The sequence below is a fragment of the Diceros bicornis genome, chromosome 39 (genome assembly GCF_020826845.1).
Source record: "Diceros bicornis minor isolate mBicDic1 chromosome 39, mDicBic1.mat.cur, whole genome shotgun sequence".
Classification (NCBI taxonomy): Eukaryota; Metazoa; Chordata; class Mammalia; order Perissodactyla; family Rhinocerotidae; genus Diceros; species Diceros bicornis.
This window is the reverse complement of record NC_080778.1, coordinates 28,004,610-28,032,539: the sequence shown is the minus strand read 5'-3', so window position 1 is coordinate 28,032,539 and position 27,930 is coordinate 28,004,610. Positions and strand designations below refer to the sequence as shown.

Sequence of the window (27,930 nt, the reverse complement as noted above, 5' to 3'; positions counted from 1 at the left end):
GTTTCTAGTTTAGTGCCTGAGAACTGGTTAGCATGTCTCTCCACAACTAGATTATGACCTTATTGAGGGCAAGGACTATGGTTTAATGGCATTTGTGACAGCATTGCCAAGTACCTAGAAGATAGTCAATGTTTATTGGATAAGTGAGTGAATTTATGTGGCAAAGCTGAAACATGATGAGTTTATCGATTTTTCTGAAGGGCTATGTAATCATTTAAAAAAAAATTGGTCCCAGACATTTGGTTTTCCTAATTACTATAATCTGTACTCATTTTCAGATACTCTGCTGGATCCTTTTCCATTATGGTATCCTCTTTTCCTTTTTTCTCTTACAAAATAATCCATCAGTAAATGATTGTTTATCCCAGATAAGTGTCAGTTTCCTGCATTAGCTCAGAGGCCCAAGAAATCCTAAGAAAAGAGAATAAAAAGATAATTTAAAGTATATTGCCTTTTTTTAGGCTTACTGCCTTTCTTTGGTCTATGGCTTTGGACATCTGACCATTTCAGGGAGTTTTTGTATGCTAATTTAGAAATTAAATTATACTAACTGTGCTTTTACTGGCTTAAAAATGTATTGTGAACTACTGTGATAAATTTAGCATTTACCTTCTTTCAGCTTGCCTGAATTTCCTGAAGTTGTGCAAAATAAAATATTACAATTATTGCCTTATTCACAATGTACAGGTGAGTTGGTGGATGTTAGTCATGTTCTTCGTTATTGGAACCATTTAGCAAACTCTGAATTAACAAAGTATCCTATATATTATAGAGGGATTTTATCATACAAACTGGTGATCCTACAGGGACTGGCCGTGGAGGAGAGTCTGTTTTTGGGTAAGTTCTTTTATTTTTAAATGAGTAAGAATAGAATTGCCTCTTTTTTTGTGTGTGAGGAAGATCAGCCCTGAGCTAACATCCATGCCAGTCATCCTCTTTTTTTGCTGAGGAAGACTGGCCCTGGGCTAACATCCATGCCCATCTTCCTCCACTTTATATGGGACGCCGCCACAGCATGGCCTGACAAGTGGTGCATTGGTGCGCGCCCAGGAACTGAACCCCGCGCTGCCAGCAGCGGAGCGCACGCACTTAACCGCTACGCCACAGGGCCGACCCCTAGAATTGCCTCTTAACGACGTTAACTAGCATATTTCAATCTGCATTTTAAAATATGTTTCAAATATAGATTTTTCCAAGTTTCTTAAATGTCTGTAGCAAAAAAGAGAAATATTTTGAATCACACTGGCATTTCTATAAGAAATGGTAACCCCAAATGTTACTAGAACTTCTCTATTTCGTGTTGAGGGTACTTATATTTTATAATCTTATTATATGTATTTTCAGTCAGCTGTATGGTGATCAAGCAAGCTTTTTCGAGGCGGAAAAAGTGCCAAGAATTAAGCACAAGAAGAAAGGCACTGTGTCTATGGTGAACAATGGCAGTGATCAGCATGGATCTCAGGTTAGGAAGAGCATGAGAAGATATTTTGCTTTAAAATGAAGGACTGGAAGGATTCCAGAAAGTTATCTTTTTAAACTGTCCAGTAAGAGAATTTCAAAGATATTTGTCAGAAGAAGAAAATTACACTATTTTTTCTATAGAAAAAAATTACATGACATCACAAAAAGAAAACAAATTAATTTGTTCTCTTAAATGTAAGTCGTGTCTATTATGAAGAATTTAAAAAATACACGAAAGTACAAAGCAAATAACGTTACCCCCATCCATGGATTATCACTGTTCGCATTGTAGCCCATTTCCTTTCAGTATTTATTACTTATTTCACAACAGGCCATGTTGAGCACCTTTCAGTCATTGTCTTGTGTTAGATTTGGGGTAGATGCTTTTTTTCCTCACAGTTTACGTGTAAAGAAACTGAGCCTTGGTTTGTCTAGTATTTTACACAGTCAGGGGAACATCTGTGTATGTGTTGATGTTTTATGTATAAGCTTTGTACATTTTACTTAGTACTAGTAAGAAGTGGGTAAGAATCCGTGCAGTTAAGGTAGAGTCTGACTTTTGTGTATTTTTTGTCAGTCTGTAACTGATTTCAGTTTGAATCATATAAGTATATGTAATATTTGTATTTATTCTGTGTCTCTCTGTATAGTTTCTTATTACTACAGGAGATAATCTAGATTACCTTGACGGTGTTCATACAGTTTTTGGTGAGGTGACAGAAGGCATGGACATAATTAAGAAAATTAATGAGACCTTTGTTGACAAGGACTTTGTACCATATCAAGATATCAGGTGTGGTTGCAATTTACTATATGAATGTACTAGAATGTTTTCATTGTGTGATGTTTGACAGGTAGTGGTGATGGCACGAGTAGAGTTGGTTTTTGGATAATTCCAAAATGTGAATTAATACAAGATTATAAGAATCCGTATGATAAAAAGACCTTTTATATTTTTATACTTGTACTATTTATAATTGCTTATGTTGGGAGGAATTATTAATCCTTTAATTTAGTTTTTTAAAAAAATGCAGATTAAGAAATATGGCAAAAGTACTAAGATTTAGACATGTGTATATCTTAGAGTAATGCAGAGTAATAAATATAATATCAAACAATGAAAAATAGTAACACTAATTGTGAAAGTGTGCTCTAGTAATATCTTTATACAATAAAATTTAAGAGCTTATTTTTTTTGGCATTAAAGATACTTAAGACATTTATTATAATCTTTATAAAAAGTAAAACATGGATTCTGAAATAACGTAAATGTAACATTTGACTTGGATTTATTTTGTAAGGATAAATCATACGGTGATTTTAGATGATCCATTTGATGATCCTCCTGATTTATTAATTCCTGATCGATCACCAGAACCTACAAGGGAACAACTAGATGTAAGTATGGTCCTCTTGTGGTTGAATGTACGTGCGTATTTCAGTTGATCAATTATACTAGGACAGTTTAGAGTTCTTTTTCTCTTCCATAGAGATACTAATTTTTCTAGCTATCTTTTTATTTCTCTAATATCTTTTCTTTAGTTTCTGTTCCACCAAAACAGCCTTAGCTTTGGAAGCTTATATGAACACCTTGGGAAAATGTTTTTCTTATCTCCCAGCTCTAGATAGGAGTGCAGCTTTAAGGCTAAGTTAAATTGTCATCTTGTGAGGGAACTTTTCAACTGAGGATACTCTGGAGCCCAGGAATTTCTGTGGAATAATGCAGACTTTTCCATCAGATATTTTAAGATATAAATTTCTGCTTATGAGGCTTCCTCAAAGCTGAATTTGTCTTTATAGTTCAGATCTGGTGCTTAATTTCTAAGATCATTTATCTTCTGCATTCACTATTTAGTTGGATACCAGACAGTTTCTATATAGATGTTTATTTTGATTTAACAGTAAATTAGAAGCCTAGTCTGGCTAATATTATCAAATTAATTTAAATCAGTTTTCAGAGCTTTGTAAGTTTGTTTCACATTTGTGACATGTTCTATTCTAACACATTTGATGGAACAAAGAATAAAGCATAATGTGTCTCCCACGTTTCTCAGATTTTTCTGTTTTGTAAATATATGTATGAATAACTTCTGCCTTACAGAGTGGTCGAATAGGAGCAGATGAAGAAATTGATGACTTCAAAGGAAGATCAGCTGAAGAAGTAGAAGAAATAAAGGCAGAAAAAGAGGCCAAAACTCAAGCTATTCTGTTAGAAATGGTAAGATAATTGTCTTTGTTCAAATAGTTGTTCAGCAATATATTTAGTACATACTTATTGTGAGTTTATCTATTTCTGGCTTTTTGATAGTTTTAAAATATTAAACATTTAGCTAAGAGTTCTTTTCTGGATTAAATTTTATATGACATAATAACACATGAAAGTAAACAAATTTAATTTCACTATCAATATAGTGCCAAGTGCCTTTTTTTAGAAGTGGGAAGTGGATATCCAACTTACAAATATTAATTGGAATTTTGATTATTTATTCTTGTTTCATTTTTAAAGAGTGTTTCTTGGACTGAATTTCATGTATGTTAAAGAATAATTCTTTGTACAACTCAAGTATTGAAATTAAAGTGTAGAATAGTGGTTACAGGATGAAATAAACCTGAGTAGAAATTGAGCACTCGAAAACATACTCCTCCTCTATATTACTAACAATGTAAAGTCATTTGGGGAACAGTTATTCAGTAGATGATTAGTTGACCTACTAGGCATTTTTTCCATTTCTTATTTTTGTGGACTAAATATACCTTTCACATAGTAGATCATCAGTAAATATTTGAGTGGATGGATAATAATCAAGTTTTTATTAATATCATTATTTTATATAGTAGAGCTTTCAGATTCATGATCTGTTTTAAAATTTACATTAGCATCACCAGTCTGAAGGGACAAATATTAAAGACTACAATTTAAGAAAACTTTACTGAACTAAAAAAAAATTGAAAATACTCCTTTTAATGAGCACACTATATATCTGAGAATATTGACCCAGAACAACCAACACCAAGACAAATTCTAAGAAAATTACTGGACTTAAAACAAGAGTAAGTGACTTATTAGGGAAAGAACGTTAGATTATCATCAGAGTTTTCAACAGCAAAAGTATAGGAATTTTATTCCAGAAGAAAATGGGTTAACATATTTTTAAAACATTTTATTTTCAGATAAAAAAATTTATGGAAAAATTGCAAAATAATGCAGAGAACTTTTATATACCTTTTACCCAGATTCACCAATTTTTGACATTTTGCCACATCTGCTTCATCAGTCATTCTCTCTCTCTCTCTCTCTTTTTCCCTCTCTCCCTCTCCCTCTGTCTCTGATTGTACATACACATATACACACATATTTTTTCTAGACCATTTGAAATTAAGTTGCACACATCTTTCCTCTTTACCTCTTAGATCAGTGTGTATTTCCTAAGAGCAACAATATTATTCTACATATTCACAGTACAGTTATCAAAACAGGAAATTTAAAATTGATAGAAATTACAGTCCATATTCCAATTTTGCTTGTTATTTCAATAATATATATATGTATATTTTTTTGAGGAAGATTGGCCCTAAGCTAACATCTGTTGCCAATCTTCCTCCTTTTTTCCTTTTTTTCCTCCCCAAAGCCCCAGTACATAGTTGTATGTCATAGTTGTACATCTTTCTAGTTGCTCTATGTGGGACGCAGCCTCAGCGTGGTGAGGTGGTGAGTGGTGCATAGGTCTGTGCCTGGGATCCGAACTGGAGCGGAGTGCACGAACTTAACCACTATGCCACCTGGCCGGCCCCACAATAATATCTTTTATAGCTTTTTCCCCCTTAGTCTAGAATCTAGCTCATGATCGATCATCTTTGTGTTTAGTTGTCATGTTTCTCTAATCTCTTTAATCTGGAAGAATTCCTTACCTGTCTTTATTTTTCATGACATTAACATTTTTGTAGAATATGGGTCATTTATTTTATAGAATGTTCTTCAGTTTAGACTTATCTACTGTTGCCTCGTAATTAGATTCAGGTTATGCACCCACAGCCAGAATACTACGTAAGTGATGTCGTGTCCTCCCAGATGTCGCATCTGGAGGCGTACAGTATCCACCTGCCCTGCCCTGGAAAGTGCTCATTTTGATCACTTGGTCAAGGTAATCCACTGCCTAGTGTCTTCACTGTGTACTTTCTGTTTTCCCCTGGCACCTAATAAATGCTCTGTAGCAAGACACTTTGAGACCTTTCAAATATCTTATTCCTTGTCAAACTGTCTCTCTAGATTTCTTGACTGTTCATGATTCTTGCCTGAACCAGTCTCTACTCTGACGGCTGCAAGGTGGTGATTTTTCAGCTTCACCGCTCCTTCCACACTTGTCAGCCTGTCTTCTTGTTCAGAAGAGCCTTCCTTTATTAGCTACTTGTCATATATTCATTATCAGTATGGACTCATGGATTCCTTTTTTGTTTTGTTTTTAATAAAGAGACTATTTTTTAGAGCAGTTTTAGGTTTACAGAAAAATTGAGCAGGAAGTACAGAGTTCCTATATAGCCCCTTCCCCCCTCCACAACAGTTTCTCTTTTTAATTAACATCTTGCATTAGTGTGGTACATTGTTTACAATTAATGAGCCAATATTGATACATTATTATTAACTAAACCTCATAATTTACATTAGTGTTCACTCTTTGTATTGTACTTTCTGTGGATTTTGACAAATGCCATGTATCCACCATTACAATATCATAGAGAATAGTTTCACTGCCCCTAAAATCTTCTGTGCTCCACTTGTTCATAATACCCTCCCTTGCCCAACCCCTGGCAAACAGTGTTCTTTTTTTTTTTTTTGGTGAAGAAGATTAGCCCTGAACTAACATCTGTTGCCAGTCCTCCTCTTTTTACTGAGGAAGATTGGCCCTGGGCTAACATCCGTCCCCATCTTCCTCCACCCTATATGTGGGACATCTGCCACAGCATGGCCTGATAAGCGGTGCGCAGGTCTGCGCCTGCAATCAAAACCTGCGAACCCCGGGCCGCTGAAGCAGAGCACGCAAACTCAACCACTATGCCACTGGGCTGGCCCCTGATCTCTTTTAATTGTCTGCATAGTTTTGCTCTTTCCAGAATGTCATATAGTTGGAATCATACAGTATGTAGCCTTTTCACACTGGCTTCTTTCACTTAACAATATGCATTTAATGTTCCTCCATGTCTTTTTGTGGCTTGATAGCTCATTTCTTTTGATTGCTAAATAGTATTTCATTGTACAGATGTACCAGTTTGTTTATCCATCCACCTATTAAAGAATATCTTGGTTGCTTCCAAGTTTTGGCAAGTATGAATAAAGTTGCTATAAACATTTGTATACAGATTTCTGTGTGGACATAAGTTTTTAACTCATTTGAGTAAAATACCTAGGAGTACAATTGCTGGATTGTATGGTTTAGCTTTGTACGAAACTACCAAATTGTTTTCCAAAGTGGCTGTATCATTTTGCATTCCCACCAGCAGTGGACGAGTTCCTGTTGCTCCACATCCTTGTCAGCATTTGGTGTTGGCAGTGTTTTGGATTTTAGCCATTCTAATAGGTGATCCTGTGTCCTTTGGATTCTCACTATTAACAGGTTTCATCTTCTGTTTTCTCATCAGTTTCGTTTACTTTATTTGCGTGTAATATAATGATAATTCAACTAGTGTTTTGCGTTATCAGCTAGTGTTTGAACTTCATAGCTGTTAGGAGTATTTCAAAGTTCCTTGTAGTATTTTAAAGTTATCTTTGACAAGTAGTATAGCAAGTTTTTTTTTTTTTTTAATAATTTTATGTATTTATTTTTCCCCCAAAGCCCCAGTAGATAGTTGTATGTCATAGTTGCATATCCTTCTAGTTGCTGTATGTGGGACGCGGCCTCAGCATGGCCGGAGAAGTGGTGCATCGGTGCGGGCCCGGGATCCAAACCCGGGCAGCCAGCAGCGGAGCGCCTGCAACCGCTAAGCCACGGGGCCGGTCCCGAATGCTGTGATCTTTTTTTTTTTTTTGTATTTATTTTTTTTCCCCCAAAGCCCCAGTAGATAGTTGTATGTCATAGCTGCACAGCCTTCTAGTTGCTGTACGTGGGACGCGGCCTCAGCATGGCCGGAGAAGTGGTGCGTCGGTGCGCCCCCGGGATCCGAACCTGGGCCGCCAGCAGCGGAGCGTGCACACTTAACCGCTAAGCCACGAGGCCGTCCCGCAAGTTCTTTTTTAACTCATTAAGTTTTTTTCTCATTTGTGCTTCCTTTAGATGTGGTGTTTCTACCACTGTAGGTGCTTTTAGGGATTTTTACTGATTTGGTCTTCCCCTATGTGTTGTAATACTGTTTATTGGACGTTGGTTATTGTGTTTTGATAGACTTCAGAAACACTGAGCAGATCTTACTGGCGCTGTTGCTTCTTAATGTTTCTGATTTTCAAGATTTCTTTTTTTTTCAGCAGTTTATCCATCAGAAATCATCTATGAGAGTTTTCAAACATACGTATAAAGGAATATTGTTTCCCTCTATAGTTTTCCCACAATGAAACCAACACCATCGTCCTGGTTTTCTCTCACTGTCCCCCTCTCTAGTTCTTTAGTAGGAAGTTGCATGCTTTGCTCAGGGCAGTAGTTGACTGTTAAGTTGACTCCAGTTTGGCTGAAGTAGATGATAGAGTAAAAAGCTAGAAACACTGGGCAGGAATTGTTGCTCTTACATATTGAATAATAATGTGGAAAGAATTGGGCGTTACAAATCACAGAAGGCTAAATTCAATATGATAATGTTTTTCAAAAGTTTAAAAACAAGCAGAACTAAACAAGATATTGCTTAAGGATACATACCTATGTGGTAAAACTCTAAAGATATACAAGGAAATGGCCAAAAAGGAAAACCAAAAGGCAGGATATTTGTTATTTCTGGTGAGAGAGGCAGAGGGGTAGTGGACCAGGGAACATTTTAGTTCTTAAGCTAGTTGGTGGCATCATGGGTATTTTTTTATTTTTGTGCTTCATAACTTAGATATATTTTACATAAATTCTTTTTTTAATATATCAAATACTTGAAAAATGAAAAAATGATGCTAAAATTGGGACTTTAAAGCCAGATAAACCTAGGTTCAGATCCCAACTCTGTTGCGTACAACTGTGTGGCCTTGGGCAAGTTAGTTATTTAACGTTTTTTTTTTTTTTTTTTGTGGTGAGGCTAGCGCTGAGCTAACATCCATGCTAATCCTCCTCTTTTTGCTGAGGAAGACCGGCTCTGAGTTAACATCTATTGCCAATCCTCCTCCTTTTTTTTCCCCCCCAAAGCCCCAGTAGATAGTTGTATGTCGTAGTTGCACATCCTTCTAGTTGCTGTTTGTGGGACGCGGCCTCACCATGGCTGGAGAAACGGTGCGTCGGTGCGTGCCTGGGATCCGAACCTGGGCCGCCAGCAGCGGAGCATGCGCACTTAACCGCTAAGCCACGGGGCCAGCCCTATTTAACCTTTTTGAATTCACTTTGCTCATCTTTAAAATGGGAATCGCAGGGTTATTTTAAGAATTGGCAGTAATGTATGTGAAGTGCCAAGCATGGTATTCACAGACAGTAAGAGTCAGGAAAATATTGGTTATGAATGTTGTTATTGCCAGGAACAGTGTGGTTTCACATTTTGAAATCTTATTTAGATTTCTTTTCCTGAGCCTGCAGTTTATAATGTCAATTTATATGTTTTAGGGAAATCAGTGTTGTAGGCTTGGATAGGATATTTAGAATGAAAACTAAATAAAGGAATTGATTTATATTCTTGTTTAATAATTTAGGTGGGAGACCTACCTGATGCAGATATTAAACCTCCAGAAAATGTGCTGTTTGTGTGTAAATTGAATCCAGTGACCACAGATGAGGATCTGGAGATAATCTTCTCAAGATTTGGGCCAATAAGAAGGTAATCTCTAGAATTAGGGAAAAATTTAGAATAACTAGGTATTAGTTGGTGGTTTTCTAATGACATGTTTTTGATGAGTCTGTGAACTCAAGGTGAATTTTGTATTGGTGAATTATAGTATATACACAGACACACATGTACATATATATAATTGAATGATTCTCCCACTCCCAAGGCAAACATTTTCACTCTGAAACAGGTAGTGAATGGAACAGTTTAAGTCTAGTTCTGTAGTATTCTCAACAACCTTCTTTAATATTTAAAATATTTATCTCATTTAAGGTCCCGCTAGAATTACCAGCAATCTATGTCAAAATTAATTTGAATCTAAATTTTCTAAAATTTTTCTTTTGGCCAATTTCTCATGCATTATTAATGCAAAAGTCTATGAAGCTAGTATTTTTGTGGGAAAGGGGAAAATTTTGTAATTGATTAAAAAGGATTATTTTATGTTTAGAATTTCATTTCATGTTTTTTTTTCCCATGAAGTCATTTTTTATTCTTCCTATTGAAAGAAAAATCTTTATAAATGGCTACTCAAGTTTATTAGTCCATCCACTTACAATATATCATGTTTGTAAAAAACACTCCTATACTGCTTGTTTTTATTTTTGAATTTTAGACATTATATGGTGACTTCCTGCTAAGAAAGATGAGGATTTATCTTTATTACTATCCTCCCCTCTTCATTCTCCCCTCCTACTGCTTTGGTTGTGTCATAATTTTGATAAGATCATTGTTCAGTGTTTACATTTTTTTTTTTTTTCTGGTGAGGAAGACCAGCCCTGAGCTAACATCCATGCCAATCCTCCTCTTTTTGCTGAGGAAGACTGGCCCTGGGCTAACATCTGTGCCTATCTTCCTCTACTTTATATGGGACGCTGCTACAGCATGGCCTGACAAGTCGCGCCTCGGTGCACGCCTGGGATCTGAACCCGGGCCGCCAGCAGCAGAGCACGTGCACTTAACCCCTACACCATGGGGTGGGCCCCACAACGTTTACATCTTAATGTATAGGTAAATACTGTACAGCTGAACTGTCTGCTATAATGTGATTACTTCTCCTTTCTCTTACAATATTATTATTTTTTTGATGAGGAAGATTGTCCCTGAGCTAACATCCATGCCCATCTTCCTCTATTTTGTATGTGGGACACTGCCACAGCATAGCTTGATGAGCAGTGTGTAGGTCTGCGCCTGGGATCTGAACCTGTGAACCCCAGGCCGCAAAAGCAGAGTGTGTGAACTTAAACACTGCCACCGGGCTGGCCTCTCATTTCATGTTTTTAAAATGACGCCTGGCACACGTGAAGACAGGGACAGGCCAGGTGCCTTCAGCTCCACCTTGTTGGCTTTTTCACTCGGTTGTTAAGATAGATTTGTCCTGGGGCTGGCCCTGTGGCATAGTGGTTAAGTTCGGCATGCTCTGATTTGGTGGTGGCCGGGGTTCACGGGTTCGGATCCTGGGTGTGGACCTACACCACTCATCAAGCTGTGCTATGGCAGCAACCCACATACAAAATAGAGGAAGATGGGCACAGATGTTAGCCCAAGGCTAATCTCCTCAGCAAAAAAGAGGAGGATTGGCAACAAATGTTAGCTCAGGGCAAATCTTCCTCAGCCAAAAAAAAAAAAAAAGATAGATTAGTTCTGTATAATAGCTATACTTACAGGGTTAAATTTGAGCTTGGTTTATATTAAAAGTCAAAAACTCCAAAGCATAAACTTATTAAACATGTGTATATGTGTGAATGTGCATACCTTATTCTACAGCAACAGTAGATATTCTGTAATTCATCTATATTTAGGCTAGAAATAAATTATGATTAAAAAAATTTTTTAGCAGTAGTTTACTTTTGCCAAAGGAAAATTAAATATTTTTATCTTATTCTTCCTTCAGTACTTCAAGAATTCAGGATTGAAGGCTGAGGTAGAGCATTTAGAGTAGAATCTAGGTAACTGAGCTACTAGACTGCTGAACTATTTTTTTAAGAAAGAATTGTTATTGAAGAAATTTGGAGAAATATAGTTCTGTGAGTTTAACTTTGCCTTTTAATAACTGGCTTATTTTGTTCTTCACTTTTGAAGATTGAGAATGAGTGCCTTTTCTTTAAAGTCACTTTTTCCAAACTTTCTTTCAGTTGTGAAGTTATCCGGGATTGGAAGACAGGAGAATCCCTCTGTTATGCTTTTATTGAATTTGAAAAGGTAGGTCGTAATATAGATGTATTAAGTTTGGTATTTATTTTGTTCTTAATATGGTATTAAAGTGTGAAAAATTACAGAACTTTTTCTGGTTTCTAAAGTTAGAACATTGGTTTGCCCTTTCTTTAGGCACCCAAGAAAAATAACGTTATTCTATTCAAATAGGGGATAAATTCAACATCTGTTGATGTTAATATATGTATCTTTACTTTAGGTTCAGGTGCAGTCTGCGTGAATGTATCTTTAAAACTTTAAAGTTTTAGGTAAAGTCCCTCACATTCTAGAAATGATTTTTCTGTGATATTTAGATATATATATATATATATAATTGAGGTATAGAAAGAGAACTGCACTGGGTTTTAAGATCTAGGTATTAATCCAAGCTCTGTCACTGAGCAGCCATTATATGATATTTAATAGTTTACTTAGAACTGTTCTTTCTAGGCATTGCCTTCCTTATAAATAAAACTTGAGCATTGGGTTAGATGGTATCTTCTAGATCTGTAATAGTAATGATAGCTTATGTTACTCAGATAGCTTTCTTCAAGCTGGGCATTATGCTGCTTGACCTGCATTGAATCCTCACAACTCTGAGACAGGAACTCTCCTCCCTCTCCAAATAAGTAAGCTGAGACACAGTGGTGACGTGACTTGTTTAAAGTCATGCACCTAGTGAGTGTCACAGCCACATTTAAACTTAGATATATCTGGCTCTGTTCCCATTGCTTTTAGCCGCTGTGCTAGGCTGTGCTGTTTCTTCATGCAGCTCTGGACTGATGTGTCTTCAGTAGTAGCTCGTTCTAAGTTGTGGTTATTCCGAAGCATGTATCAAACACCTTCTATGTTTCAGGCACATGTGATAAGTCCTAGCGATACAAGATGAATAAGGAGGGTTGAGGAAGACAGACACATAACAGATTTCACCTAGACACTATCAGGTGTACCAGAAATGCTATTTACAAGGTACTTTGGTGCTGGCAGAAAGGAGATCTCTACCTTCAGTTTGCTGTGAATACTTTGTAGACTTGACAGTGTCATCCCGTCATTAACACTATAGGATATATAGTTTATTTGCTCACAAATATAATTTCCTTTTGTTTATAGTGTGTAGACTAATGACTGCCTGTGTTTCTCGGATCTGCAGGTATACCATTTTCCATGAATATGTAGTTCAGTTCAACTTCAGAGCATGAAGTGATTCTGGAGTCTATGGATTCTTTATCATGATTCAATAGTTTTTAGGTGGATCTTTTGCAGCCTTTCTCTTTTCTTGAAAATCACGTTAAGCTACATTATTCCGCTTCATAATTCTCGTGGGTGGTAGCCTCTTTGTAAGTGTTCATCACCGAGTCTGTATTTGTTGCGTGTTAGGCAAGTTTGCTATGCTTTGGATAATCTGATCTAAAATTTTTTAAAACAAGAGTAAACTACATACAGAAAATGTGCAGCTCATGAGTGAACAGCTTGATGAATTATGACAGTTAATACACTCATATAAATCACCATCCAGGTCAAGAAATAAAACATTAGCAGAGAGAAATTACCAGAATCCCAAGGGTCTTCCTTGTGTCCCCTTCCAATAATTTCCCATCACTGCTACTTCTGACATAGATTAATTTTGTCTAATTTTAAACTTGATATAAATGTAAAGTGTGTTTTTTTGTGTCTAGCTTCTTTTGCTCAGTATTACATTTGTAAGATTTATACACGTTACTGCACGTAACTTTTGTTAACTTTTTTTGGCTAATTTTCGTTGACATATGGTATTTCCTTGTGTGTATGTAAATTTTCCTTGATGTATAGTATTTCATTGTGCGTATATAAAACAGTTTAGATTTCCATTCTGCTGTTGATGGACACTTGGCTCCTTTCCCAATTTTTGGCTGTTATGAATGGTGCTACTATAAATCGTTTTGGTCATGTCCTTTGGTGTACGTATGTGAGCATTTCTGTTGGGTATGTATCCAGAGTGAATTTATGGGTTATAGGGTAGGTGTAGCTTTAGTATGTAATTCATTGAGTTTTCCGAAGTGGTTATACTAACTTTCACTTCTGCTAGCAATGTGTGGGAGTCCCTATTATTTCCTCTCTCTACCAACTCTTGGTATGGTCAGTCTCCTAAATTTTGTCCATTCTTTTTTTTTTTTTTAATTTTTATTTTCCCCCCAAAGCCCCAGTAGATAGTTGTATGTCATAGCTGCACATCCTTCTAGTTGCTGTATGTGGGACGCGGCCTCAGCACGGCTGGAAAAGCAGTGCGTCGGTGCACGCCCGGGATCTGAACCTGGGCAGCCAGTAGCGGAGCATGCACACTTAACCGCTAAGCCACGGGGCCGGCCCAATTTTGTCCATTCTAGTGGATGTGTAGTGGTATCTTATTGTGGTTTTATTTTGCATTTCCCTAGTAGAGCCCTTTTTCATATGTTTATTGCCATTTGGATGTCCTTTGTTTATGAGTAACTGTTCAAGACTTGCCCACTTGTTGATTGGCTGCTTTTTTATTGACTTGTAAGAATTCTTTACATTTTCTGGATACAAGCTCTTTTTTGGTTATTTGTTTTCCAGTCATCTTCTGTTCTGCGAATTGCCTTTTCCCTTGTCTTAATGATGTCTTTGAATAAGCAGAAATTTCTAATTTTTTTTCTTTTTGTGAGGAAGATCTGCCCTGAGCCAACATCTGCCAATCCTCCTCTTTTCTTTTTTTTTTTTTTTGTTTGCCGAGGAAGACTGGCCCTGGGCTAACATCTGTGCCCATCTTCCTCCACTTTATATGGGACGCCGCCACAGCATGGCCTGACAAGCAGTGTATCGGTACACGCCCGGATCCGAAGTGGCGAACCCTGGGCCGCCGCAGTGGAGCGTGCGTACTTAAAAGCTGCTTGTGCCACTGGGCCAGGCCCAGAAATTTCTAATTTTTAGTTCTGTTTGTCAGTATTTTCCTTCTTTATTATGGTCTGTTTTAAAAATCTTTGCCTACCTCAAAGTTGTGAAAATGTTCTCCTATGCTAACTTTAGAAGCTTTGTTGTGAAATTGTCTTTCCCACTTAGAGCTGTGATTTGACTTTTGTGTGTTGTGTGTATCACGTTAAATTTCATTTTTCTTACATTGGATACCCAGGTGGCTCAACAGTTTGTCACAGGCTGTCTCCTCTGTGCAGCTTGCAGTTCCGCTTTGGCTGTAAATCAGGTGTCTACACGTGTGGAAAGTATCTGAGAACCTTCTCTTGGGGATGTGGCGCAGTGATGGAGTTATGCCCGCCCAAGTGTGATAATAGGTCCATCGAACGTAATATTGATGGCCGACCACTGCCAGATGATGTTCTAAATGATGTAGACACAGGGTGAATAAAGCTTTGTCTGTATCTTCGTGGAGTCTACAATTCATTTAATTCTTGACACCCATGGTAAATAAATAAGATTATAACTAGTGCTTTTAGCTGCTTGTCTTTGAATTGTCTCTAGTGAATTGTGAGCAGATAAAGATTAAGTTTCTAGAAATATAGAGGAAAATTGAGGGCCGGCCCCGTGGCTTAGCGGTTAAGTGCATGCGCTCCACTACTGGCGGCCCGGGTTCTGATCCTGGGCGCACACCAACGCACTGCTTCTCCAGCCATGCTGAGGCCGCGTCCCACGTACAGCAACTAGAAGGATGTGCAACTATGACATACAACCATCTACTGGGGCTTTGAGGAAAAAAAAAAAGGAGGAGGATTGACAATAGATGTTAGCTCAGAGCTGGCTTTCCTCAGCAAAAAAGAGGAGGATTAGCATGGATGTTAGCTCAGGGCTGAGGTTCCTCACAAGAAAAAAAAGAAGAAGAAAATTGATCAGTACTGGATTGAAATCTGTCACTTCTAGTCTTCACTTGATCTTAGCCAAAAAACCGAGAAGCGACATGTCACTTCTAGTCTTTAGGTGTCAGAAATGGAGTTATAGGGTTTGTGATGTTGCTGACAGGAAGAAGCCTTATGCAACATACACCTTGGTATCACAGGCCCACAATCTGTTATTCAAAACCCTTGGGAATAGCTGTGTTACCAAATTTAGACTTTTTCGGAATTTAGAAAGGTAATTCTGTGTGTGTGTGTGTGTGTGTGCGTGCGCGCGCGTGCATGTACACGCATATGTGTGGATTATGTAATATTCCTCTGGGTCAGCATCCCGTAATCAGTCACAAGAATATTTCTGTAGTGAAACAGGTGAATGTTCATACCTAAGTGGAACAAATTAAGGCCAGAGACTCCCGTTAGGTCAGGTTTTGCTGTCAAATGGATTGTAACACCAAACTGACAGAGACAACTTTAAATTTTCAGGATATTTTTGGGTTTTGAGTAAAAGGGATTGTGGACTTGTGTAGCACAGTTGATAAGTGTATGTATGTCCACTGCAATCAGACTGCCTCGGTTCGAATCTTGGCTCTACCCCGACCAACTGTGTGACCGTTGGCAACTTCTGTACCTTTCTAAAGTTCGTTTTCTCTTCGAGAAATGGAGATAATAATAGTACCTCATAGGGTTGTTATCAGAGTTAATTAAGGTAATAGATGCAAAATAGTTAACAGCATTTGGTGCGTAATAAGCATTCAAATATTAGCTTTGGTAACAGTAAACTTTTTGTATTTTCAGTATTTGTTCTAGCTGCAGAAATCTTTTCCATAAAGATTTATGCTTGAGTTTTTATAATTACTGTCAGGAAGAAGATTGTGAGAAAGCATTCTTCAAAATGGACAACGTACTTATAGATGACAGAAGAATACATGTGGATTTTAGCCAGTCTGTTGCAAAGGTTAAATGGAAAGGAAAAGGTATGTTGGTTCATCTTTCTTTGTTTCTGTTCTGCTTTGCATGCTTGTGTGTGTGTGTATCTCCTTTGACCCAGTGCTGTTAATTAGGAGAAATGTTCATTGATGTAACTCCTGCCATTTGTGATTTTACATAGGTGCTATCTAGAATAAAAGATGGAGGGGAGTATGTGTGTGAGTGTGTATATGTGTATTTTAAACTGATGATGAACATATTTTGTATATTAACTATATTATAAATTACTTATAATTACCCATTGCAGACATGACATGTGTCCAAAGTAATTATTATGATGTTTGTGGTGATTTGGTTCTTACAGATGCAAAACTCTTAAAAAACTTTTTTCTAAAGTTTGTTTCTTTTAGTTGTCATATGGTGCAGATTTGAAAAGGTCCATGAGTAGGTGGTAGAAAACAGTCTCCCTTCCACTCCTGCCCCTCATTACCCAGTTTCCCTTCCCAGAGGGAACCACTGTTGCCTGTTTCTTTTATAACCTTCCACATATATTGTTTGAATATACATACGTATGTGTTTGTGTTTAGACTTTCCTTTCATGTTTTTTCCCATATATATTTTCTGTATGGATATTGTTTTCTCCTTTAGAAAAGGAAAGCATAAATGGTTGCAGGCTCTACATACTGTTTCTGGACTTTGTGTTTTTCATTTAATGATGTGTCTAAGAGGTCAGTTCATATCAGTATATAAAATGGCAATTTATTCTTTCCAGTGGCTGTGCAGTGTTCTGTTGAATGTATGTATCGTAATTTACTGAACCAGTCCCATTAATGGATAGTCAAGTTTCTAATCTTTTATTCTTCTATGTAGTGTGTATCATCCCTGTACATATGACATTTCCCACATATGCATATATATGTGTCAAAAAGTCCCTGGTAAAGGGCATGACACACCTGAGGCTGAATCTGTGGTGTGCTGGAATAATACAGGTTTTTGATTTTAGTGGTGTTTTTATAAGATTTCACTTTGGCTGTTATTCACCAGGTAATGCTAAATTTTACTAGGAATTCTAGGATTACTTTCTTTTTCTATACCACTTTTCTTTATTTCCCATGATTTTTATGAACACTTTCTTTTTTTCCCACATGTGATAATTGCAGCTCTGGGAACAAAAGAATCAAATAAGTGTATTCAGGCCCTGTGGATGAGCTGCTGGCCTAATGCAGTACAGTTCTGGTCCAGGAGTCCTGCCAAGTGACTCTTCTGTGGGGCTCTTTTCCTACAGAGCTAATTTAATTTTATCATTTGGGATATATGTGAAACAAGTATTATTATAATTCCTCATTACAGAGAAGGAACTTGACACATAATCTTGTGAAGTGATTTACCCAGGGTCACATGAATTCATGATTTAAACAGGCCCTAAATCTACGTATTTTTCCCTCTCAATTCTCTCTTCTTCCTAACCCATCTACCCACTGAAGAAATGATACTGCCTTCCTAAGTAATTTCAATGTAGTTTATTTACAAGATGACTTTTAAGTGAATTTCTTCATGTATTTTTTCTAAAATAAAATGTCATATAGGAGACAGATGCTTCAGTTTCACATATGCCATCATAAACATATAGTTTGTTTTTAATCGGTTAATTTTGAGATAATTTTATATATTACAGATTCACATTTAATAAATTGAATATGTACTATGTACCATTCATAGTGCTAAGCACTTTCCCTTGTAGCCTTATTTAATGATTCCAGCAGCTCTGTGGAATGTCGGTATTATTTTCAGTTCGTAAATGAAGAGAATGAATTTCAGAGAAGTGAAATGTCTTACCTAGGACCTTCCACTAGAAGCAGGATTTGAATCCAGAACTTCTCACTTTAATCCGTTTTTCTTTCTGTAACACAGTAACTGCCTCATCCACAGTGAGACTCCTAATGGCAAGCACGTGGCAAATATTGCAAATATTTTTTTGGTGATGAAAAATGATGTCTGTTTGTTACAGTTATCAGTATTTTAGCCCTTACAGTAGTGTATTTCACATTTATATGAAACATTGTCTATTGGCCATTTTTGTTCCCAGAGCCACTGGAATTGCTGAGTAGATTCTTCTTATCTTTGATGTTTACCACCCCCCCTTTTCTTTTTCGTGAGGAAGATTAGCCCTGAGCTAACATCTGTTGCCAATCCTCCTCTTTTTGCTGAAGAAGATTGGCTCTGGACCCATCTTCCTTTATTTTTTATATGCCTGCCACAGCGTGGCTTGATAAGCAGTGCATAGGTCCATGCCTGGGATCCAAACCCACAAACCCCGGGCCACCGATGCGGAGTGCACGAATTCAACCAGTACGCCACCGGGCCGGCCTCTTACCCCCCTTTTGTATTCCTGTTTTCTCCTTTCTTTCAAGACCCTGATGACAAGATGTGTGTAGGATTCACAGTCAAAACACCTCTCTGTGCAGTAATAATGCTAATTTCAATGAAAGAGTGACATTCATGTAGCAACTAAAAAAGAAAAAAAGAAAAACTCCTCTTCCTCTCTGTGTACCTCCGGTTTGCTTTACTTGTACATTCAGTCTTGGACTCTTCTGTAGGAATCCTTCCCACTAGCAGCATTTCCTCGTGGTAGTGGAGGGGATAAGAAAGGCAGGTCAGTCAGCAGGTCCAGGACATGGATAGGAACTGAGTCCTCATCTGGTAGGAGACCAGGCTGGAGAGTAGAGAGGCTGCATGGAACGTTCTCACCTTTCCTGCCCCTGCCACTGTAGGCCAGCAGGGGTGTGACAGTAGGTCGTCTTTTTCTGAAGAGATTGTTGATTTCATTTTTGGCACTTGTGGGGAGTAAAGGTGCTCTTAAGCCAGAATTTCAGAGTAGAGAGAGTTTATCCTTGGTGCTCTCACAAGCCTCCCCTCTCACGTCTCTCTAGTGAACTTCTACATGCATCCTGCTGTCTCCTATCTGCTTGGTACTCTTGAGATTTTCGGCAGAGTGTCTCTTTTGACAGATCAGAGGTTGTTAAAGCCTTGCTTCTTCCAAACTTAGAAGCCTCTCAGATCTCAGACTCAGGTCCCGAGCCCTCAATTTCCTTTGAACCTAATGTTATCACGGACTTAATGGCTCTACTTAAACACTGCGTTATTTTCCAGTGAATGTGTTCACTGTGTAATTTAGGATTTAAAAATTTGGTTGTAATGTTCACGTATATCATTAGGTGGCAGCATGTGGCTGCCTAGGAAAATGGATGTCTGCTTCAGTTAAAATAGTACTGCAGAATTAATTACTATGATTCTTTTGTTCTCTTCTCAGCCTTTTTATATCCCCATATATATGTGCCACTTAAAAATAGCTCTTAGGGGCCGGCCCCGTGGCGTAGTGGTTAAGTGCGCGCGCTCCACTCCTGGTGGCCCGGGTTCGAATCCCGGGCGCACACCTATGCGCCACTTGTCAGGCCATGCTATGGCGGCTTCCCATATAAAGTAGAGGAAGATGGGCGTGGATGTTAGCCCAGGGCCAGTTCTTCCTCAGCAAAAAGAGGAGGGTTGGCAATGGATGTTAGCTCAGAGCTGATCTTCCGCACACACACAAAAAAATAGCTCTTAATATTATACTTCTTATAAAATAATTACTGTTCTTGATTAATTAGATGATTTTTCTTACTAAGTTCTTTTGTTCTTTTTTTAATAAATAGGTGGGAAATACACCAAGAATGATTTCAAGGAGTATGAAAAGGAACAGGATAAACCGTCCAATTTGGTTCTGAAAGAAAAGGTCAAGCCCAAACAGGAGTATCCTTCCCAAGAACCGTTCAGTCACTATGTATTGACCGTGCACTCTGTGCAGAGTCCTGTGTGATGCGCTATAAAAAAGGCACAAAGGCTGTCGAAGACAGAGGTCCTGAATCCAGATGGTTTGTGAAGAAATCATTTAGTTTATTGTCATCTCTTTGCACCGTTTTACATACACTTTACTTTTTCAGTGTCTTCTCTATTCTATGGAGAAAGAGCTGAAAGAAATCTTGAACCTAGTTCTTTCCCTTCCCTGCTCTTAGGTTGAGGTTAATGTTTATTCCTGGAAGATCTTCAGGTAAGACTTGTGTTTTCTGTACATAACTATAATGTCTTAGATTCCTCGTAGTCAGAGATTTCTCTGTTATAGCTAAGCTAAATCCTTTGTGCTAAACCTCCTCATATGTTTCACTTCTTTGGAGATGGTGAATTTGTAGATAACAAAATCCTGTTGTTCTCCTACGTGATTAGGTTGCTTCTTTATGCATGGGACATTGTCAGTCTAGCAATGAATATTTATGGGGCTCCTGTTGTGTGCAAGAGTTGACTTTGTAGGATTAAAAAGAAGTCAATTGACTTGATCATTTTATTTAGGTTCTTGCAAGGTTTAGGTTGAGACAAGTAAGAAGCATTGGAACATACTGTTCATATTATGTCATTTTAATTTGTTCATTGATGGTCTCATTATAAATCTATCACTCCACACATTGCAAAGGTTATTTCTTTTGTGATTCTTTCTGGTAAATGGTTTCTTTGTTTCCTAGTTTCTGTTGGTGTTTTCGAGTTTCTCTTTTCCTATGCTAGACATTTTCTTCCCAGGTACTCATTAAGGAAAGATGAATATCTGGTTGACCTGTTACATACTCATTTTGTAAAATGTGTTGACTGTCTGTGATGCATAAAGCATTGTGAGATGTTAGAGCTGGGTAAGGTCTGAGGTGTACTCACATGATCAGCACGAGGAGAAGCTTTCACATGCAGACCGACCAAACAGTAAGCTAAGATTTAGTCTGAAAAGGTGCACATTAGAGAGGATGTGATTGAAATCTTAAAATCCTAAAAGGTGTGGATAGGATACACGTGAGATTTATTTACCAAATCTTTAAAATGGAATTGAGGCTAACCACCAGTAACCGCAGCTGGAACAAGGGGAGTGTGCAGGACAAGGGAAGGAAGGACCGTCGTCAAGTAGAGTGGAGGGAGGCGGAGGTCGTTCAGGCTGAAGAGGAAGAACACGTAGGATTACAGTGTTCTAAATTCACGGTGATAGGTTACTAAGAGTTAAGAAAGGAAACTAGACATGTTTGAGAATAAATCTCTGGCCCAGTACTGTCCAGTAGAACTTTCTGCAGTGATAGAAATCGACTATATCTCCACTGTCCGGTACGGTTACTAACCACATGTGGTTTTGAGCATATGAGATGAACTGAGGAACTGAATTTTAAATTTTTAAAATTTTAATGAATTCAAATTTAAACAACCACATGTGGCTAGTATTAAACACTGCTTTTAGTCTTTTGAAGTTGATGGAGAAGACAGACATATCCTGGTGCAAACCCTTGTTAATCATTCTCAAACAGAATGTTGAACAAGAAAAAGGAAATTCGTGAGTCTGACCCAGTAGGATAGTCTTTGTGTTCTTGGTAATTGATGGATTTCATTTTAGCGAGGCATTTATTATCCAGGCACAATAATAGAGGGATAGAACGTGTGCTTATAATATGTAAGATATATATATATATTTTTTTTTCCCAGTATTTTTTGTGTATTATGTTACTTTGTAACTATGGCAAGGAAAGGGGATTCGGAGGATAAGCTGATGTGCAGATGAGTTGTCTTAAGTCAGTTAAAAAGGCGTGGTGGGGATATACTAGATGGATCTTGAGAGAAAGAGAAATTGCTGTAAATGTAGACTACTAATAAGAAGATTGAAAAATAGAAGTAGAAAGAGAGGCAAGTTTAGCTTCGCTAGACTAGCCCTTGGGGGAAGAAATTGGAGAAAAGAGGTCAGGGAGATCATGAATTTGTGTTTAATTTGAAGGAGTTTGGAGAGATTTGACAAGTTCTGAAAGTGCTGATTGTATGGTGAGTAGGAGAGAGTGGAAAAGTGAAGAAGAGAGGTCCTGTAACAAGTATAGTGCCGTATTCCTGGTGGTCCAACAAGTAATCAACAGATACTTACTTGGCCTCTGTGACGTACCAAGTTTAGCAGTGAAACAGCCCCTGCCTCTGTGGAGCTTACCTTTTGTTGTTGGAGTGGGGGGAAGAGCAGACGTTAAATAATTATCATTAATTGAATATGTCTAGAGTGTTGCAGAGTACATTTGTGGGACGTGAGACTTAGCACAGAGGTGAGGCGTCAGGGAAACCCGCCAGTGACACTAGAAGAAGTGGCGTTCAAGCTGCTGCTTGAGTGTGGGGAGGGGAGGGCGGGGGCGAGGTGCTGCTTTCTTCAGCTGAGACCCATCGTTGAAGAAATACAGTTTATGTCTTGACCCCGCACAGTCCAGCTGGAACCATCCCCATGCACACATAACTGAAACAACATAGCGTTTCTGTTAGGTGCCGTGCACTCCATTTTCTGTGTTATTAAAAATGCGGCTGAGACCCACTAAATGGATTTGCCTCCCGTGGATGGATTATGACCAGCAGTTTGAGAGACACTGCTCTGAAGTGTTTTGGATGGAGGGAGTGGCGGATGCAGAGCACACACCAGGCAAGGGCTGCTGAGTTTGCATCTGACGAAGGAGAAGGTGCAGCAGGTGCTCTGGAAACGGGGTGACGTGGTGTCAAGGAGAAAGAAATTAGAGGTAATGGAGTAGTAACAGGCTGGTACAGACCGACTGGCCGTCTTGTGAAAAGCCAGAAGGTGCAGTGTTTTCCTATTTCATCTTATGTAGAAGCGAGACATCCCCGAGGAAAGCATCGAGCTGTGGCATCGTGAAAAGAGACGTGAAACTGGAGTCCTAAGGGAAGTGTGTCTGCGATTACTCTGGTCCCGCATGACACTAACACGGCTCTCCGCATGGGGCTTCCTCATCAGCTTTCTTTTGAAAACCGCGATTCTAGCCCTTGTCAGCCTTCCTCAAAATCTGTTTTAGAATTTGAGATTATTTTCAGCAGAGATTGTAATGGTTTTACATTTTCTATTATTTTAGAAGACATAATAGTATGTTAGAGAAAATACTTATCTCTGAATTAAAACCCATTATCACAATTTTTATAACACATTTATGTGAACTTAAAAAAAGATTCACTCATAGTTCTACCACCTAGACAAATGATACTTTTTATTTCTCCTTATTCCTTTTGATCTTGTACAGTTTTGTAAAATTATAATGACCGTATGGTGTATAATAGTTTTTGCTTTAAGCTTTTTTCACTTTTAATTTTTCATAAACACCTTTCCAGATTTTTCATAATATTCATTTATCATTATTAACAACTTCCTTTATAATAATATATATCATGTTGAAGTACTACAATATGTTTGTGTATCTTCATTACTAGGCTTTTCGTTCTCAGTTTCTGTTATTAAAAATAATCCTATTATGTATACCTTTGTTCATTTAATGATTTTAATTTTTTATAAATTCTTATTTGAATTTAAACATGATAACTGTTACTATGCGTTGCTAAATTTCCTTCTACAGGATTGAAGTAATTTGCACTTCAAAAGAAGAGTCAGTCTCATGCATGTACCTTTTATCTTATACAGCTTCTCTGGCTTTGGGGTTTGTGATATCTTAAATTTTTCTGGTTAATCATCTGCCTCATTTTCTAAGTTTAAGTTTTTTCTTTATTGATAAATATGTTTCCTTATTTTTTTATGCTACTTGTATTTTCATTTGTGGATAGAGTTTTTTTCCCCTCCACATTTTTTGCCCCCTTACTGTTAACTGTTTACTTAAGATCAGGGTTCTTTCCATTTTTGTTAACTATGTAATGAAAAAATGTATGAGTTAGTTTTGACTTAGAAATAAACTCTATGCTTGCGAGATGCTTTTCGCTTTAAAAAGTTACCTTTAGCCTCATGGCGTTCTTTGTCTACCAGATTCTTATGTTCTGGTGTATTACCAGTACCAGTTCTCACTTTTGTCCTTAACTGGCTGCCACAGTGCAAAATATGATCTCGTACTAGATGAGCAGGCAGAAGATTCAAAATCCAGTCACTCCCACACGAGTAAAAAGCACAAGAAGAAAACCCGTCACTGCTCTGAAGAAAAAGAAGATGAAGACTACGTGCCAATCAAAAATACTAATCAGGTACTTCTAATGTCGACTCAGCTGTGGGGGGATAAATATGTCGTCCCTGGGTGAACAGGGTTCTGAACAGGAGGGTGTGTTCCTACCTCTAAAGTGTAGAGTGATTGCACTGAGGTACTGCACTTTAATTTTCAAGAATATATATCACAAATTATAAAAGATTGTTTTTGAAATAACTTAATATATCGTAAAGTTCCACATTGTGAAGCAAGAGCAATTTCTATACCTGTGGACACTCACTTATTCCCATCAAAAACAAGTGTGGTTATACTAAGAAAGTTCTTCTCATTTTTCATTTTAATTTATCACCAAGCATTATGTACAGCACTTAGAGCTGTTGAGGTGTTTTTTTTTGTGTGTGTGTGTGAGGAAGATAAGCCCTGAGCTAATATCCGATGCCAATCCTCCTCGTTTTGCTGAGGAAGACTGGCCTTGAGCTAAGATCTGTGCCCATCTTCTTCGACTTTATATGGGACGCCGTTACAGCATGGCTTGATAAGCGGTGCGTCGGTGCGTGCCAGAGATCCGAACCTGTGAACTCCGGGCTGCCGCAGCGGAGCGCGCACTTAACCGCTATGCCACCGGGCCAGCCCCTGTTGAGGTTTTAAGACCTAAAAAATATCTATGCCCTTACATATTGTATATATGAAATAAAAACAGCACTTGTAATTAACTTGATCATCCCAAAAGCTTTCCTGAACAATACATTTTCTAAGACATTAATAATAATTCCCCAAAGAAAATTGATTATGAAGAGAAGAAATCATTTCCAGCCTGCATTTTGGCTCTCAGTTAAATGAAAAACACATTACATTACAGCCCTTTGCTTTTTTGTTGTACCACATGAGGACGTTTGAGCTGGGCCCTGGTGGATGAGGAGGACTTCAATAGGCAGAGGTGAGAAGGAACTCAGGACGGTGAGAATGTCAAGCAAAGACAGAGATGGAGAGTATAGCGCTATGTAATAGATAGCTGTACTAATTTTCTCTTCTTTTCTTTCTAATAAAACATCCATATTTAAGATTTCAGTGGGCCAAAATTTTTTCTATTACTCTGATTTTTATCCTTTTGATTTCAATCTCAAAAATATAATCACTAAATGGAATTTTCAGCACTAGGTAATTTTCAGGTATAGCTCAAATTTTCCTCTTGGTTGGTATTTTGCTTGGTGAGCCTAGTTTCCTAAGAATGTTTTAACTTATTTCTTCAAGTTCTTTGTTTTTTGTTGAGTGACAGCGTTACTGTTCAGTTCGAAAACTTCTCTGTTTAATTTTTCCACCTTGTGTCTTAATTCCAAAGATGGTTACTGTGTTGTTGAGGTTTGGGTTTTACTGGGGTTACAGGAAATGAGTCCTCAGCTGCGGTTGCTTGGCTGAGAAGTCTTCATACTGATTGTCAGTAATCCTCTGTGGTTTTCATAGGTGTTTTGTGTTCTTATAATTTGAGACTCTCTTTTTGCTGTCATTTTAGTCATTTAATGTTATTTTAGTGATTTAGATTTAACTAAATCTTTGCTTGAGTCCCAGAGGCCTGAGCACGGATAGCTTTTAGTTAAATTAGACTTTTTTTTGACTGCTTTACATGAAATCACTGGCTAGGTTAAGTTGATTCCTTTCAATTGGCTGTTTTATTGTGTCCTTTTCTTTCCTTTTTAGCCACATGCTAGTTTAATTATCTTGTCTTGTGTCTTAAATGTACAAAATGATAGAATTTTTAAAAGTCCGTACTGGAGAGGACTTAGAGCTCGTCTGATGCGTTTCCCTCACTTTAGATATGAGGATCCTGACCCCACGGGCCCCTGGGCTTTATAGTTTAGTAGGGGAGCTAGAACTTGAGCATTTATTTTGATTCAGTCAGGTGTGTGTGTGTTTTTCCCCATTGTTGTCTTCCACCTCCTTTTCAATTTTATATGTCAATTAACTGATCAATGAAATAGTTATCTCCAACCTGTGTAGATCCCTTGAGGCTCCCTCTCCTTGTTTCCAGAGTGAGGATGATATTGTATTGCAGAAGCACTTAGCACTGTGTCAGAGGATCTGTCCTCATATGGCTCCCTTCAGCCACCTCAGCTTTTCTCTTTCATGCACACGGTGCTAGGTCTCCCTTGCTCTTCAGTTTTCACTTACCTCCTTGTGTTAGCCTGCTCACAGCCAGTCCAAACCTGAACTCACTCATTCTTTGAGGCTCACCCTAGGTCCTGACTTCTCTATGAAACCTTCCCTGATCAATCCAACCTCAAGAGTTTCTTGTTGGACACATCTCCTAAATGGTGAAGACCATTTGAACCTAGAGCTGCCCGACTTCAGAGTTTGTGTAGCTTTGAAAACTGCTCTAAGTAGGAGAGGTTTTAAGGTTTCAGTCCATTTCACATTTTCAGCTTCCCCAATATTTTCAAAGAATTAAGTACTGCATAACCTTTTATCTCTTATTTGAAACACTCAAAGCACGTGCCTATTTGTATAATAATGTGCTGAATATTTTATAGAGTTACACATCAGCTAACAGTCTCTCCATTTTAAAAGTTTATCATCTCAAGTAATACAGAAATAAGTACTAGGTGTATAGACAGAATAGTACATAGATATTTACATTTTGTATATGTTATAGAAGCACAAAAAATTCTGTTATCTGGGATGTCATATTTTGCTAGAAAATATTAAAGGGTTAAACTAAAATATTCATTTTTCTACCTTTAGGACTCATAGAATGACAAGAACTATTGGGATTGTGTGGGAAATCATGAATCAGTTTATAATGTTGTATTCCACAAACACTATGATTATAACAATCATGTTATATCTGTTTTCACATGCTGTAATCTCTATGCCAGGTGTAATATATAGTATCTAGACAGTATATGAAATAATTATGAATCATTTGCTTAACACCCAACCCTTAATCATGGGTGTCTATCACTCTGGATTTTAAACCTTGACATTTACAGCTACTGTCATAATGTCTGTGGTGATAGAATTGGACCCTTGGGAGTTCAGTCCTGAGGATTTTGTCTTTCCTGTGGGAAATCTTTTAAGAAAGTTGAATTTTATGAACTGTCTCTTGAAAGAGCGTTGGCTCTCATTTCCTTAGATTTTAGTCATGTGCTGAGATAATCTTTTTTTTTTTATAATTTTATTTATTTATTTATTTTTCCCCCAAAGCCCCAGTAGATAGTTGCATGTCATAGCTGCACATCCTTCTTTTTTTTTTTTTTTTTTTTTTGTGAAGAGGACCAGCCCTGAGCTAACATCCAGTGCCAATCCTCCTCTTTTTTGCTGAGGAAGACTGGCCCTGGGCTAACATCCGTGCCCATCTTCCTCTATATGGGACGCTACCACAGCACGGCTCGACAAGCGGTGCATTGGTGCGTGCCCGGGATCCGAACCGGCGAACCCCGGGCCGCCGCAGCGGAGCGCGTGCACTCAACCACTTGCGCCACCGGGCCGGCCCCTGCACATCCTTCTAGTTGCTGTATGTGGGACGCGGCCTCAGCATGGCCGGAGAAGTGGTGGATCGGTGCGCGCCTGGG

The 27,930-nt window shown here is 38.0% G+C and overlaps 1 protein-coding gene across 2 annotated transcripts in view; it reads left to right on the top strand.

Annotated features, from left to right (window-relative positions):
• PPIL4 (peptidylprolyl isomerase like 4) overlaps nt 1-27,930 on the top strand; it is a 33,315-nt gene that overhangs the window by 4,063 nt on the left and 1,322 nt on the right. For both annotated transcript variants that reach the window (XM_058534259.1, XM_058534258.1), the window contains exons 2-12: nt 620-687; nt 773-837; nt 1,345-1,462; nt 2,112-2,254; nt 2,763-2,859; nt 3,563-3,679; nt 9,263-9,387; nt 11,529-11,595; nt 16,285-16,396; nt 20,042-20,138; nt 24,257-24,404. In XM_058534259.1, coding sequence (XP_058390242.1) covers nt 620-687; nt 773-837; nt 1,345-1,462; nt 2,112-2,254; nt 2,763-2,859; nt 3,563-3,679; nt 9,263-9,387; nt 11,529-11,595; nt 16,285-16,396; nt 20,042-20,138; nt 24,257-24,404 — 1,157 coding nt within the window. The remainder of the gene's footprint in view (nt 1-619; nt 688-772; nt 838-1,344; nt 1,463-2,111; nt 2,255-2,762; nt 2,860-3,562; nt 3,680-9,262; nt 9,388-11,528; nt 11,596-16,284; nt 16,397-20,041; nt 20,139-24,256; nt 24,405-27,930) is intronic.